The 15,725-nt window shown below is 40.2% G+C and overlaps 1 protein-coding gene across 1 annotated transcript in view; it reads left to right on the top strand.

Annotated features, from left to right (window-relative positions):
• The window catches only part of Muc19 (mucin 19, oligomeric), a 194,988-nt gene that overhangs the window by 81,741 nt on the left and 97,522 nt on the right, over nt 1–15,725 (top strand). Inside the window, exons 53-66 of the mRNA XM_059247992.1 lie at nt 456–530; nt 2,340–2,426; nt 3,427–3,498; nt 5,760–5,846; nt 6,068–6,148; nt 6,852–6,923; nt 7,876–7,950; nt 9,802–9,888; nt 10,106–10,186; nt 10,861–10,932; nt 13,207–13,293; nt 13,513–13,593; nt 14,287–14,358; nt 15,311–15,385. Of these exons, the coding sequence (XP_059103975.1) occupies nt 456–530; nt 2,340–2,426; nt 3,427–3,498; nt 5,760–5,846; nt 6,068–6,148; nt 6,852–6,923; nt 7,876–7,950; nt 9,802–9,888; nt 10,106–10,186; nt 10,861–10,932; nt 13,207–13,293; nt 13,513–13,593; nt 14,287–14,358; nt 15,311–15,385 (1,104 nt within the window). The remainder of the gene's footprint in view (nt 1–455; nt 531–2,339; nt 2,427–3,426; nt 3,499–5,759; nt 5,847–6,067; nt 6,149–6,851; nt 6,924–7,875; nt 7,951–9,801; nt 9,889–10,105; nt 10,187–10,860; nt 10,933–13,206; nt 13,294–13,512; nt 13,594–14,286; nt 14,359–15,310; nt 15,386–15,725) is intronic.

Raw genomic sequence — 15,725 nt, 5'->3', positions numbered from 1 at the left:
TGACTGGGTTATCAGTGGAAACAACTACATCCCCAAGCAGTGAGAAGGCCCCATCTAAACTCAGTGCAGGTGAATTGAGACTGTGTCCAGGACAAGCTCAGGCTGTTGACAAAGATGCAGAGGGACATTTTTTAAGTAAACTGAAAATGGAAGTCTAGAGAGATTCATCTCATAAAAATCCTACTGAAGGCTCTGATAAGGATGCCAAGCTATGATATAGAACTCCAGTGTCTTAATGTCAAACAAGTCAATATGTACAAGTTCCCTCATATCCAACAATTCAGTGAGTTCTTTAAAGAATAGTCTGGGTAACCTAAGAATTTGTGATAGCTTGTTGAAAAGATGGAAATAAAAGAGAATGAAGGAATATAAAGAAGATCATTGAAAGCACTAGCATCCTGATCTGTACCTCTGTATCAAACATTGTGATAATCACTTATTGTTCACTTTGAAAGGAACTACTACACCATCAGCTAGGGAAACATCTGGAGCCCCAAGCAGTGAATCAGCTCAGCCTTCAGACAAGTCAAGTGAGTATAAGCTGATGTGAAGAATTCATGGTTTGAGACAAGGTGGATCGCCTTACCATTGCCCAGCTCATTTAAATCAAAGTACAAATTTTAGCTGGACACATGAGGACTAAAGTAAAAGAGAGAACAATGTCTTATTAAGAGTCTTTCTCCTCCGAGGGCAGTAAGCCGAGGCTTTTGATAACATGACTCTAGGTTCAAAGGGTAGACATGATTGAACAGAAAATCACTGGACTATTTCCTCCTCATCATATGAAGCTGGATAATGTTCTACCTTCCAAGTAGATGGACAGACAGACTTAACAGAGGAGGTAGAGACAAATGAAAAGACTCATGCCCGGGCACTCTTGAAAGGAATACCTGGACAGTGGGTGTTTTCCTAGGAGAGAGAGAAAGCTCTGGTTTTGTGAATGTATTTGTCTAACACACTTTGGAAATTTGTCAAATTACTGTTTTGCCAGAGATCCTTGAGAGCAAATGAGAGGTTAGACTCTGGGGATGCAAAGGCTCAGGTTGGACCCTGTGTCTGCTGTCAGCTACAAGGACAACATAACAACTCATGGGAACATATCCAACAGTTAGGAAGAATAAGATTTCCTGGCCAGTCTTTTTTTTGTGTCATTATTCCTAAGGAAAATAAAAATGTCATTCATATCTCAGGGAACTTAGTCCCTGCTGAATGCACAAGGGACAGGGGAGGCAGTACACTCAGGACACCCAGCAGCAGTGCTAAAATCCAAGGAAACTCAGGTCAGTTAGAGCAGGACCTTCATTAGTAGCAACTCAGTGGGTAGAGCGGAAACAGGTAGGCTGCTGAGCAAAGTACAGACTTGTTCACCTAGTGAGGTGTAGAATTGAACCTCTCCATGTCTCCCTTCTGAGGACTAGTAAGTGTTTCCAGCATGGCTCCTTTGCTTCTCAGGCACAACAGGACAGTCTGTGGGAGTTACCACAAGAGCAGACCGGGAGGCCACACCTGTCACCCAAGGCACAGAAGTTACCTCTGGAAGCCCAGCAGGCAAGATAAAATCTCAATGGTGGTCTGTGTTAGTGTTGTCCAGAACTGTTTGTGATCCTTAGTTGAAGGAAAGGTGATGAAGGAGCAGAGTGTAGAACTTCATGGCATGATGTTAACTCTGAAATGCTTTGGGAGGCTTCTGAGACCCTTATTATCTGTGACCTTAAGAAACATTCCTGTTCCCATAGAAACAAAAGAAGGGGCAAATGGAGATATGACAACTCATTGATTGTCACCTACCTATACATTAGCCTTTCCTTCTCTGTTAGTATCCCCTGAGATATGCACAGAGATGTGGTCCATATGATAAACAGTCCCATGCCACGTTTGCAGAAGATTGAATGTATATTGATAAGAATTTATTTTATTGCAGGTATTTCAAGCATATATTATTTGCTAAGTAAAAGGAGGACTCCATGATCTCATGTATTATCATATTTTTAATAAAATGAGCATCATGAGACATGTGAGCCTAAAAGTATGGTAGAGAGCAGTCAGGTGGGGAATGATACCTACTGGGTCTTAAGTCAGTTCTAAAATAATAAACATTCCTCCATGACAAATCTTACTTACCTCCATAATTATTATGTTTTTAAATTAATGAATATTTCACCAAATCAATATGTTGTCAGGTAATGGATTCCCTTGAGAAAGAAGTTGATACTGAACTTTTTATAAGAGTAGAGACATTCATTTTGTAAGAGGAAAAAAATGATTATTTTAATCCTTTGTTTTCAGAAAAGTCTCCCTTTAAGTTTTCTTATTCATTTTTTAACCATGATAAACAACAGGCACACCTGGGACAACTTTTGCATCCACCTCTGGAGGAGCAGGGAGCAGCACTGCTCTACCTGCAAGTACTGGAGCCCCAGCATCAGGTAAGACTCTTTAGCCTTTGGAGATGTCTTAGCTGCTCATCCATTCCCATGCAGCCTCAGGAGATGGTCTGGAAAAATGACCTGTATGTGTGAGTGAAATTCATGACACTGGATATGGTGAAAGAATGTGTCATCTTGTGTTTTATCCTGCAAGTCCATTCATATAAACAAGGATGTCTAGAATCATTTGAGTCCCCAACATGCATGCTTTCCTGTCCTAGAGAGCACAGTCACATTCTCAGAACACACTACTGTCCCTCATGCCTCCAGTCAATCTACAGCTTCTGCCAGCAGCCAGGCAGGTAAGGAAAGAGAGGAGGCTATGAGTTCTCAAGTGTCAAATGGAGAGTTGTTAATTTCCCTTCATTTATATAGAAATGTAAGAATGGCATGTATGTTACAAGGCTATGAGTCCTCAGGTGACAAGGGAGTGGCTGGTTATATCACCATTTATTCAGAGGGGAATGCAGGAATTCCTTGTATATTTAAAAAATGAGCTAGCATCAGAAAGAGGACTGCATTAGCTGATGTTTCTCTTATCCCAAATTAGGATGCTAATATGGTTGGTTTTTTTTGGGGGGGGGCCATAGTGGCCCTGATTCCTCCCTTGTTAATTTTGGACACTGAGTCATGAGGACTAAGGCTTACTATCCTGACTCTAACTTAGCATGAAGTAGAAACATTTTTAATGTCATCTTTATCATGGGTATTAAATGTGTTTTCCTATAGAAAGCATGTAGCCAGAAATATGTCTGAAAGTCTAAGTTGGTTTCAATAAGCATATGAGTACTAGATTCAAATAGATGATTAAAAAGGAGGTAGACAATTGTATTCCCATGCAGAATCAAAAGGCCCAGCAAAGCTTCTTCTATATCATATTAAATTTACAAAGATTGAAGCAGCAATAGGAACTATATATAAACTAGTGAAGACACTGGTCATCATAGATCAGTGTGGTCTACTGCTGCTTAATAGTCATGACATTGTGTTTCTTTGAAAGCAACCACTGCATCATCAGCAGGAACAACTGGATCCCCCAGCAGTGAGCAGACCCCATCTGAAGTCAGTGCAGGTGAGTTGACTCTGTTTCCTGGAGAGGGTCATGCTGTGGCTGAAGATACAGGGAGAGATTTTTAAGAAATGAGTTGAAAATAGCACTCTAGGGAGAAATATTGCCTAAAGACTCTACCTAGAGCTGTGTTGAGGATGCTGAGCTACAACATAGGACTCCAGTATCTTAATATCAAACAAGTCAATATGGTACAAGTTCCCTCATATCCAACAAGTCAGTGAGTTCCCTGAAGGATGGTCTGGGTCATCTAAGTATTTGTGATATCTTGTTGAAAATATGGAAATAAAAGAGAAAGAAGAAATATAAGGAGGATCACTGAAAGCATTAGCATTTGATTTCTATTGCTATATCAAACATCCTGATATTCAATTATTGTTCACACTGAAATCTGGAACCTCAAGCAGTGAATTGATCCTGCATTACAAGTCAATTGAGTATAGGCTGATGTGAGGAAGTCATGGGTTTTGACAAAGTGAATCGCCTTACCTCTAGTCAGCTCATTTAAATCAAATTACAAAATTTAGATAGGCCTTTGAGGACTAAAATAAAAGAGACAACAGAAGGTCATTTTTAAGAGGCTTTCTCCTCCTTAGGGCAGTAAGTCAAAGCTTTTGATAACATGACACTGGGTTCCCAGGGTAGACATGATTAAAGATAAATATCACTGGACTTATTCCTTCTCATCACATGAAACTGTATGGTGTTCCACCTTAAAAGTAGAAGGACAGACAGACTTAGAAAAATAGGCAGAGATGAATGAAAAGACTCATGCCCAGGAATATTTCGAAAGTAATCAATCTCTAAAGGAATGTCGGGACAGTGGGTCTTGTCCTAGGAGAGAGAGAAAGCTCTGGTTTTGGGAAAGTATTTGTCTAACACACTTTGGACATTTGTCATATAACCGTGTTGCAAAAGATCCTTGAGAGCAAATGAGAAGATCTGGGGATGCAGAGGCTCAGGTTGGATCCTTGGTCTGCTCTAAGCTACAAGGACAACATAAAAACTCATGGGAACATATCCAACAGTTGGGCAGCATAAGATTTCCTGGCCAGACTTTTTCTTGTGTCGTTATTCCTATGGAAAATAAAATGTCATTTATGTCTCAGGATCCTTAGCCCCTGCTGAATGCACAAGTGAAATGGGAGGCAGCCCACTCACGTGACCCAGCAGCAGTACAAAAGTCCAAGAAAACTTGGGTCAGTTAGAGCAGGAACTTCATTAGTAGCAATTTGGTGGGTAGAGGTGAAACATATAGGATGCTGGGGATAGTCCAAATTTTTTCACCAAGTGATGTGTAGAATTGAACCTCTCTCTGTCTCCCTTCTGAGGACTTGTAAATGTTTCCAGCATGGCTCCTTTGCTTCTCAGGTACAACAGGACAGTCTGTAGGAGTTACCACAAGAGCAGACAGGGAGGCCACACCTGTAACCCAAGGCACAGAAGTCACCACTGGAAAACCAGCAGGCAAGATAAGAACTCAATGTTGGTTTTGTCAAGGACTCATGCTAGTGTTGTCCAGAACTGTTTGTGATCCTTAGCTCAAGGAAAGGCAATGAAGGACTAAAATATAGGACTGCATGTGATGAGGTCAACCCTGAAATGCTTTGGGTCAATACTGAGGCTGCTGTTTTCTGTGACCTTAAGAAATATCCTGTTCCCATAGCAACAAAAGGAAGAGCGCATTGAGCTAGCACAGCTCATTGGTTGTCACCTACCTATACATTGGGCTTTCCTTATCTGTTAATATCCCCTGAGATATGCCCAGAGGTATGGTCCATATGATAACCCGTCTCACACCATGTTTAGAGAAGATTCGATGTATATTGCCAAGAATTTATTTTATTTCTAAGTATACATTATTACTAGATTATAGGGGTACTCAATGATCTCATGCATGTTCTTAATTTTAATAAAATTAACAGTCATGAGACATGTGAGCCTAGAAGTGTGGTAGAGAGCAGTCTGATTGGCAAAGATACTCACAAGGTCTTAAGTCAGTTTTAAAAGCATCAACATTCCTCCATGACAAATATGATTTATCTCTATAATTATTATGTTTTCTAATTAATGAATATTCCACCAAATCTGTATGTTGTCAGGTAATGGATTCCCTTGAGAAAGAAGTTGCTACTGAAATTTTTATAAGAGTAGAGACATTCATTTTGTAAGAGGAAAGAATGGTTATTTCAATTCTTTGTTTTCAGAAAAAAAACTCCCTTTAATTTTTCTTCCTCACTTTTTTTAACCATGATAAACAACAGGCACACCTGGGGCAACTTCTGCATCCACCTCTGGAGGAGCAGGGAGCAGCACTGCTCTACCTGCAAGTACTGGAGCCCCAGCATCAGGTAAGACTCTTTAGCCTTTGGAGATGTCTTAGCTGCTCATCCATTCCCATGTGGCTTCAGGAGATGGTCTGGAAAATTGACCTGTATGTGTGAGTGAAATTCATGACACTGGATGTAGTGGAAAAATGTGTCTTCTCGTGTTTTATCCTGCAAGTCCCTTCATATAAATAAGGATGTCTGGAATCATATGAGTCTCCAACATGTATGTTTTCCTGTCCTAGAGAGCACAGTCACATCCTCAGAACACACTACTGTCCCTCAAGCCTCCAGTCAATCCACAGCTTCTGCGAGCAGCCAAGCAGGTAAGCAAAGAGAGGAGGCTATGAGTTCTCAGTTGTCAAATGGAGAGTTATTAATTTCTCTTTATTTATATGGAAATGTAAGAATGGCATGTGTTTTACAAGGCTATAAGTCCTCAGGTGACTAGTGAGAGGCTGGTTATATCACCATTTATTCAAAGGGGAATGCAAGAATTCCTTGTATATTTAGAGAAATGAGCTAGCATCTGAAAGAAGACTGCATTAGGTGATGTTTCTCTTATCTTGTTCTGTAATTCAGTTGCTAATTTGTTTATTTGGGACAATGGTGTCCCTGTTTCCGTCCTTGGTACTTTTGGATGCTGAGTCATTAGGGCTAAGGATTTCTATCCTGACTCTAAGTTTCTAAGTTAGCATGAAGTAGAAACATTCTAAATGTCTTTTTTTTCATGATTATTAAATGTGTTTTCATATATGAATCAGCACACAAGCAAAAATATATCTGAAAGACTCAGTTGGGTTCAATAAGCTTATGAGTACTGGATTCAAAAGGATGAATAAAAAGAAAGTAGAGAATCATATTTCCAAGCAAATAAAAGAGCCTAGCAAAGCTTCCTCCATATCATATGAAATTTACAAAGATTGAAGCAGCAATAGGAACTACTCATAAATTATTGATGACTTTCAACATCACAGAACAGTGTGTTCTAGAGCTGCTCACAATCTTGACATTGTGTTTCTTTGAAAGTAAACACTGGATCATCAGCAGGAACAACTAGATCCCCAAGCAGTGAGCAGACCCCATCTGAAGTCAGTACAGGTGAGTGGAGGCTGTGTCAAGGACAGGCTCATGCTTTTGACAAAGATGATGAGAGAGATTTTTAAGAAATAAAAGTCTGGCCTGGCGGTGGTGGTGCATACCTTAAATCCCAGTACTCGGAAGGCAGAGGCAGGGGGATCTCTGTGAGTTTGAGGCCAGCCTGGTCTACAAAGCAAGTTCCAGGAAAGGCACAAAGCTACACAGAGAAACCTTGTCTGGAAAAAAAAAAAGGAAATAAACTGAAAATAGGATATAGCTAGAGTTTTCCTGCCTGGCCCACAGTCAGGACAAATCTCTCTCACCTGCCAGTCCCACAGCTGCTCAGACCCAACCAAGTAAACACAGAGACTTACATTGCTTACAAATTGTATGGCCATGGCAGGCTTCTTGCTAACTGTTCCTACAGCTTAAATTAGTACATCTCTATAAATCTATACCTTGCCACGTTGCTCGTGGCTTACTGGCATCTTCACATGCTGTTTGTCATCGTGGCGGCTGGCAGTGTCTCTGAGTCAGCCTTCCACTTCCCAGCTTTATTCTCCTCCTTGTCCCGCCTATACTTCCTGCATGGCCACTGGCCAATCAGTGATTTATTTATTGACCAGTCAGCAACACACTTGATATACAGACCATCCCACAGCAATAGGAGGCTGAAGCTGAGGAGATCCATCTCATAAAGGTCCTACACTGGGCTCTCATGAAGTTGCAGAGATATGATGTAGTACTCCAGTGTCTTAATGTCAAACTAGTCAATGTGTACAAGTTCATTCACATCCAATAAGTCAGTGATTTTCAAGGATATATTAGTTTTTGAACAGATTTTGTGATTGCTTAATGAAGATAGGGAGATAGACAATGATGGAATTTAAGAAAAATAATTGAAAGCATTAGCATTCAGATCTATACATCGGAATCAAACATCCTGATCATAAATTGTTGTTCATTTTGAAAGGGCCTACTGCACCATCAGCTGGGGAAACATCTGGAGCCCCAAGCAGTGAATCAACCCAGCCTTCAGACAAGTCAAGTAAGTACATGCTGATGTGAGGGTGTCATGGGTTTTTATAAAATGGATCGCCTTTCCACAACCCAGCTCATTTTAAATCAAAGTGCAAACTTTAGATGGACATTTGAGGACTAAAGTGAAATGGAGAACAATATCATTTTGAGTCTTTCTCTTCCCTAGAGCAGTAAGCCAAGGCTTTTGTTAACGTGATACTGAGTTCAAGGGGTAGACATGATTGAATAGAAAAATCACTGGATTATTCCTTCTCATTATATAAAACTAGATGGTGTTTTGCCTTCCAAGTAGAAGGACAGACAGACTTAACAGAGGAGGCAGAGATGCAGCAAAAGCCTCATGCCCAGGCACATTTCCAGAGTATCCAGTCTCTCATGGAACATATCAACACTAGGTGTTTTCCTAGAAGAAGGAGAAAGCTCTGGTGGTTTGGAAAGTAGCTTTCTAACACATTTCTGAAATTTGACAAATTACTGTTTTACCACAGATCATTGAGAGCAATGAGAGGTTAGACTCTGGGGTTGGGGAGGCAGATATTGGGTCCAGGGTCTGCTCTAGGCTAAAAGGATAACATAACAACTCATGGGAACTTATCCAAATGTTGGACATGATAGAAATTCCTGGCCAGACTATTTGTTGTGTCATTTTTTTTCTTAAAAAAATATGAATGTTATTTATATCTGGGATTTTTAGTCCCTGCTGAACCCACAAGTAACAGGGGAGGCAGCCCACCCAGGGAACCAACTCGCCGTGTTAAAATTCAAGAAATCTCGTGTCAGTTAGAGCAGGAACTTCAATAGAGGCAATTCGGTGGGTAGAGATGAAAGGGGTAGGCTGCTGGGCAAAGCACAGACTTGATCGCCTAGTGAAGTGTAGAATTGAAACTCACCATGTCTCTCTTCTGAGGACTTGTAAGTGTTTCCAGCATGGCTCCTTTGCTTTACAGGCACAACAGGACAGTCTGTGGGAGTTACCACAAGAGCAGACAGGGAGGCCACACCTGTCACCCAAGGCACAGAATTCACCACTGGAAGCCCAGCAGGCAAGATAAGATCTCAATGGTGGTCTGAGTTAGGGACTCATGCTAGCGTTGTCCAAAACTGTTTGTGGTCATTAGTTCAAGGAAAGGTGATGAAGGAGCAGAGTGTAGAACTGCATGCCATGAGGTTAACTCTGAAATGCTTTGGGAGGCTTCTGAGACCCTTATTGTCTGTGACCTTAAGAAACATTCCTGTTCCCATAGAAACAACAGGAAGAGTACATGAAGCTAGCACAATTCATTGGTTGTCACCTACTTATCCATTGGGCTTTCCTTCTCTGTTATTATTCCCTGAGATATTCCCAGCTATGGGTTCCATATGATAACCAGTTCCATGCCACATTTGCAGAAGATTAATTGTATATTACCAAGAATTTATTTCATGTGTACTATTATTTTAAGCATACATTATTTGCTAAATAACAGAAGGACTCCATGTTTTTATGCATTTTCATATTTTAATAAAACTGGACCGTCATGAGACGTGTGAGGTCAAAAGAAATGGTAGAGAAGATTGGAGTTTGGGGGTAAACATGCTCACAAGGTCTTAAGTCAGTTCTAAATCATCAACATTCCTCCATGACAAATTTGACTTACCTCTATAATTATTACATTTTTCTAATTAATGAATATTTCACCAAGTCATTATGTTGTCAAATTAATGGATTTCCCTTGAGAATTAAGTTGACACTGAACTTTTCGTAAGAGTAGAGACATTTATTTTTATAAAAGGAAAAAATGAGTGTTTCAATTCTTACTGTTAAGGAAAACTTCCCTTTAATTTTTCTTACTCATTTTTTAACCATGATAAACAACAGGCACACCTGGGGCAACTTCTGCATCCACCTCTGGAGGAGCAGGGAGCAGCACTGCTCTACCTGCAAGTACTGGAGCCCCAGCATCAGGTAAGACTCTTTAGCCTTTGGAGATGTCTTAGCTGCTCATCTATTCCCATGTGGCTTCAGGAGATGGTCTGGAAAATTGACCTGTATGTGTGAGTGAAATTCATGACACTGGATGTGGTGGAAGAATGTGTCTCTCGTGTTTTATCCTGCAAGTCCATTCATATAAATAAGGATTGGAATCATATGAGTCTCCAACATGCATGTTTTCCTGTCCTAGAGAGCACAGTGACATCCTCAGGACACACTACTGTCCCTCATGCCTCCAGTCAATCCACTGCTTCTGCCAGCAGCAAAGCAGGTAAGGGAAGAAAGGAGGTATGAGCTCTCATGTGTCAAATGGAGAGTTGTTAGTTTACCTTTATTTGTATAGAAATGTAAGACTGGTATGTATGTTACAAGGCTATGACAAGTGAGGGGCTGGTTATATCACCATTTATTCAAAGTGGAATGCATATATTCCTTGTATATTTAGAGAAATGAGCTAGCATCAGAAAGAGGACAGCATTAGTTGATGTTTCTCTTATCCCAAATTAGGTTGCTAATGTGTTTTTTGGGGCAATAGTGGCCCTGAATCTTCCCTTGGTACTTTTGGCTTATTGAGGGCTAAGGCTTACTATCCTGACTCTAACTTCGCATGAAGTAGAAAAATTCTTAATGTCTTCATTATCATGGGTATTAAATGTGTTTTTTTTTTTATATAGGAAGCACACAGACAGAAATATATCTCAAAGACCTAGTGGGTTTCAATAAGCATATGAGTACTGGATTCAAATAGATGATTAAAAAGGAGGTAGACAATCATATTTCCATGCAGATTCAAAAAGCCCAGCAAATCTTCCTTCATATCATATGAAATTTACAAACACTGGAGCAGCAATAGGAACTATATATAAACTGGTGAAGACACTGGTCATCATAGGTCAGTGTGGTCTACTGCTGCTTTGTAGTCATGACATTGTGTTTCTTTGAAAGCAACGACTGCATCATCAGCAGGAACAACTGGATCCCCCAGCAGTGAGCAGACCCCATCTGAAGTCAGTGCAGGTGAGATGAGGTTGTTTCCTGGAGAGGCTTATGTTGTGGCTGAAGATGCAGGCGAGATTTTTAAGAAATGAGTTGAAAATAGCACTCTAGGGAGAAACATTCCCTAAAGACTCTACTGTGAGCTGTGATGAGGATGCAGAGCTACAACATAGAACTCCAGTGTCTTAATGCCACACAAGTCAATATGTACTATTTCCCTCATATCCAACATATCAGAGAGTTCTCTGAAGGATGGTCTGTGTCATCTAAGTATTTGTGATAGCTTGTTGAAATGGTGGAAATAAAAGAAAATAAAGGAATATAAGGAAGATAATTGAAAATGTTAGCATCTTGATCTATATATCATACATTCTGATAATCAATTATTGTTCACACTGAAAGTAACTACTACACTATGACCTGTGGAAACATCTGGATCCTCAGGTAGTGAATTGAGCCTTTAATAAAACAAGTCAATTGAGTACAGGCTGATGTGAGGAAGTCATGGGTTTTGACAAAGGATCACCTTACTATTACCCAACTCACATAAATCAAATTAGGAAATTTAGATTGACGTTTGAGAACTAAAGTAAAAGAGAGAACATGTCATTTTTTAAGAGGCTTTTTCCTCCCTGGGGGAATTAGCCAAGGCTCTTGATAACATGAAATTAGATTCAAAGGGTAGATATGATTGAACAGAAAAAAAGTCAATGAACTCATTCTTTCTCATCAAATAAAATTTGGTGATGTTCCACCTTCCTAGTAGAAGGTCAGACAGACTTCAGATAAGATGCAGAGATGAATGAAAAGACTCATGCACAGGCACATTTCCAAAGTATTCAATCTCTAAAGGAATGCCTGGACAGTGGGTCTTGTCCTAGGAGAGAGAGAAAGCTCTTGTTTTGGGATAGTATTTGTCTATCACACTTTGGAAATGTGTCATATTACTATTTTGCAAAAGACCCATTAGAGCAAATGAGTAGGTTAGATTCTGGGGATTCAGAGGCTCTGGTTGGAGCCTGGGTCTGCTTTAAGCGACAAGGAAAACATAACAACTCATGGGAACATATTCAACAGTTGGGCAGTTTAAGATTTCTTGGCCAGAAATCTTGTGTCATAATGATAATAAAAATGTCATTGTGAGTCCCTGCTGAACCCACAAGTGACAGGGCAGGCAGCACACACAAGGGACTGTGCATCAGTGTGACAATACAATACAGGAAACTCTGGTCAGCTAGAGGAACTTCATTATTAGCAATTAGGTGGGTAGAGAGGAAACATGTAGGATGCTGGGCAAAGTACAGACTTGTTCACCTAGTCAGGTATAGAATTGAACTTCTCCATGTCTACCTTCTGAGGACTAGTAAATGTTCCCAGCATGGGTCCTTTGCTTTGCAGGCACAACAGGACAGTCTGTGGGAGTTACCACAAGAGCAGACAGGGAGGCCACACCTGTCACCCAAGGCACAGAAGTCAGCACTGGAAGTCCAGCAGGCAAGATAAGATCTCAGTGGTGGTCTATGTCAGAGACTCCTGCTAGTGTTGTCCAGAACTGTTTGTGATCATTAGTTCAAGGAAAAGAAATGAAGGACTGAAATATAGAACTGCATGAAATGACATCAACCCTGAAATGCTTTGGGACAATACTGAGGCTGTTGTTTTCTGTGACCTTAATATCCTGTTCCCATAAAAGCAAGAGGAGGATCACATGGATATAGCACAAATCAATGGTTGCCACCTACCTATACATTGGGCTTTCCTTCTCTGTTAGTATACCCTGAGATATGCCCAGAGATGTCGTCCATATGATAACCAGTCCCAGCCCATGTTTGAAGAAGATTCAATGTATATTTCCAAGAATTTATTGTATTTCTAGTATCATTTTAAGCATACATTACTTGCTAAATAATAAGGGGTTCAATGATCTCATGCATGTTCTTAATTTTAATAAAATTAACAGTCATGAGACATGTGAGCCTAGAAGTGTGGTAGACAGCAGTCAGGTGGGCAAAGATACTCACAGGGTTTTAAGTCAGTTTTAAAATCATCAACATTACTCCATTACAAATTTGACTTACCTCCAAAATTATTGTGTTTTCTAATTAATGAATATTTCACCAAATCAGTATGTTGTCATGTAATGGAATCCCTTGAGAAAGAAGTTGATAATGAACTTTTTATAAGAGTACAGACATTCATTTTGTTTGAGAAAAAATGGGTATTTCAATTCTTTGTTTTAAAAAAAAACCTCCCATCAATTTTTCTTACTCATTTTTTAACCATGATAATTAACAGGCACACCTGGGGCAGCTTCTACATCTACCTCTGGAGGAGCAGGGGGCAGCACTGCTCTACCTGCAAGTACAGGAGCCCCAGCATCAGGTAAGACTCTTTAGCCCTTGGCAATGTCTTAGCTGCTCATCCATTCCTATGTAGCCTCAGGAGATGATCTGGGAAATTGACCTGTATGTGTGAGTGAAATTCATGACACTGAATGTGGTGAAAGAATGTGTCTTTGGTGTTTTATCTGAAAGTCCCTTCATATAAATAAGGATGTCTGGAATCCTATGAGTCTCCAACGTGCCTGTTTTCCTCTCCTAGAGAGCACAGTCACATCCTCAGGACACACTACTGTCCCTCAGGCCTCCAGTCAATTCACAGCTACTGCCAGCAGCCAAGCAGGTAAGTAAAGAGAGGAGGCTATGAGTTCTCAGGAGTCAAATGGAGAGTTATTAATTTCTCTTTATTTATATGGAAATGTAAGAATGACATGTATGTTACAAGGCTATAAGTCCTCAGGTGACTAGGGAGAGGCTGGTTATATCACCATTTATTCAAAGGGTAATGTAGGAATTCCTTGTATATTTAGAGAAATGAGCTAGCATCTGAAAGAAGACTGCATTAGGTGATGTTTCTCTTATCTTGTTCTGTAATTCAGTTGCTAATTTGTTTATTTGGGACAATGATGTTCCTGTTTCCATCCTTGGTACTTTTGTATGCTGAGTCATTAGGGCTAAGGACTTCTATCCTGACTCTAAGTTAGCATCAAGTAGAAACATTCTAAATGTCTTTTTTCATGATTATTGAATGTGTTTTCATATATGAATCAGCACACAAGCAAAAATACATCTGAAAGACTCAGTTGGGTTCAATAAGCTTATGAGTACTAGATTCAAATAGATGAATAAAAAGAAAGTAGAGAATCATATTTCTAAGCAAATAAAAGAGCCTAGCAAAGCTTCCTCCATATCATATGAAATTTACAAAGATTGAAGCAGCAATAGGAACTACTCATAAATTATTGATGACTTTTATCATCACAGAGCAATGTGTTCTAGAGCTGCTCACGTTCTTGACATTTTGTTTCTTTGAAAGTAAACACTGGATCATCAGCAGGAACAACTAGATCCCCAAGCAGTGAGCAGACCCCATCTGAAGTCAGTACAAGTAAGTGGAGGCTCTGTCAAGGACAGGCTCATGCTTTTGACAAAGATGCAGAGAGAGATTTTTAAGAAATAAAAGTCTGGCCTGGCGGTGGTGGTGCATACCTTAAATCCCAGTACTCGGAAGGCAGAGGCAGGGGGATCTCTGTGATTTTGAGGCCAGCCTGGTCTACAAAGCAAGTTCCAGGAAAGGCACAAAGCTACACAGAGAAACCTTGTCTGGAAAAAAAAAAAGGAAATAAACTGAAAGTAGGATGTAGCTAGAGTTTTCTTGCCTGGCCCACAGTCAGGACAAATCTCTCTCACCTGCCAGTCCCACAGCCGCTCAGACCCAACCAAGTAAACACAGAGACTTACATTGCTTACAAATTGTATGGCCATGGCAGGCTTCTTGCTAACTGTTCCTACAGCTTAAATTAGTACATCTCTATAAATCTATACCTTGCCACGTTGCTCGTGGCTTACTGGCATCTTCACATGCTGTTTGTCATCGTGGCGGCTGGCAGTGTCTCTGAGTCAGCCTTCCACTTCCCAGCTTTATTCTCCTCCTTGTCCCGCCTATACTTCCTGCATGGCCACTGGCCAATCAGTGATTTATTTATTGACCAGTCAGCAACACACTTGATATACAGACCATCCCACAGCAATAGGAGGCTAAAGCTGAGGAGATCCATCTCTTAAAGGTTCTACAATGGGCTCTCATGAGGTTGGAGAACTATGATGTAGTACTCCAGTGTCTTAATGTCAAACTAGTCAATGTTTACAATTTCATTCACATCCAACAGGTCAGTGATTCTCTGAGTATATATTAGATTATGACAGATTTTGTGACTGCTTAATGAAAATAGGAAGATAAAGAATGATGGAATTTAAGAAAAATAATTGAAAGCATTAGCATTCAGATCAATACATCGGAATCAAACATTCTGATAGTAAATTATTGTTCATTTTGAAAGGGCCTACTACACCATCAGCTGGGGAAACATCTGGAGCCCCAAGCAGTGAATCAACCCAGCCTTCAGACAAGTCAAGTAAGTATATACTGATGTGAGGGTGTCATGGGTTTTTATAAAATGGATCGCCTTTCCACAACCCAGCTCATTTTAAATCAAAGTGCAAACTTTAGATGGACATTTGAGGACTAAAGTGAAATGGAGAACAATATCATTTTGAGTCTTTCTCTTCCCTAGAGCAGTAAGCCAAGGCTTTTGTTAACGTGATACTGAGTTCAAGGGGTAGACATGATTGAATAGAAAAATCACTGGATTATTCCTTCTCATTATATAAAACTAGATGGTGTTTTGCCTTCCAAGTAGAAGGACAGCAAGAATTAAGAGAGGAGGCAGAGATGCAGCAAAAGCCTCATGCCCA

This window comes from Peromyscus eremicus, chromosome 20, assembly GCF_949786415.1.
Source record: "Peromyscus eremicus chromosome 20, PerEre_H2_v1, whole genome shotgun sequence".
NCBI lineage: Eukaryota > Metazoa > Chordata > Mammalia > Rodentia > Cricetidae > Peromyscus > Peromyscus eremicus.
Note: the sequence above shows the minus strand (reverse complement) of the source record. Positions and strands in the feature narration are given on the sequence as shown.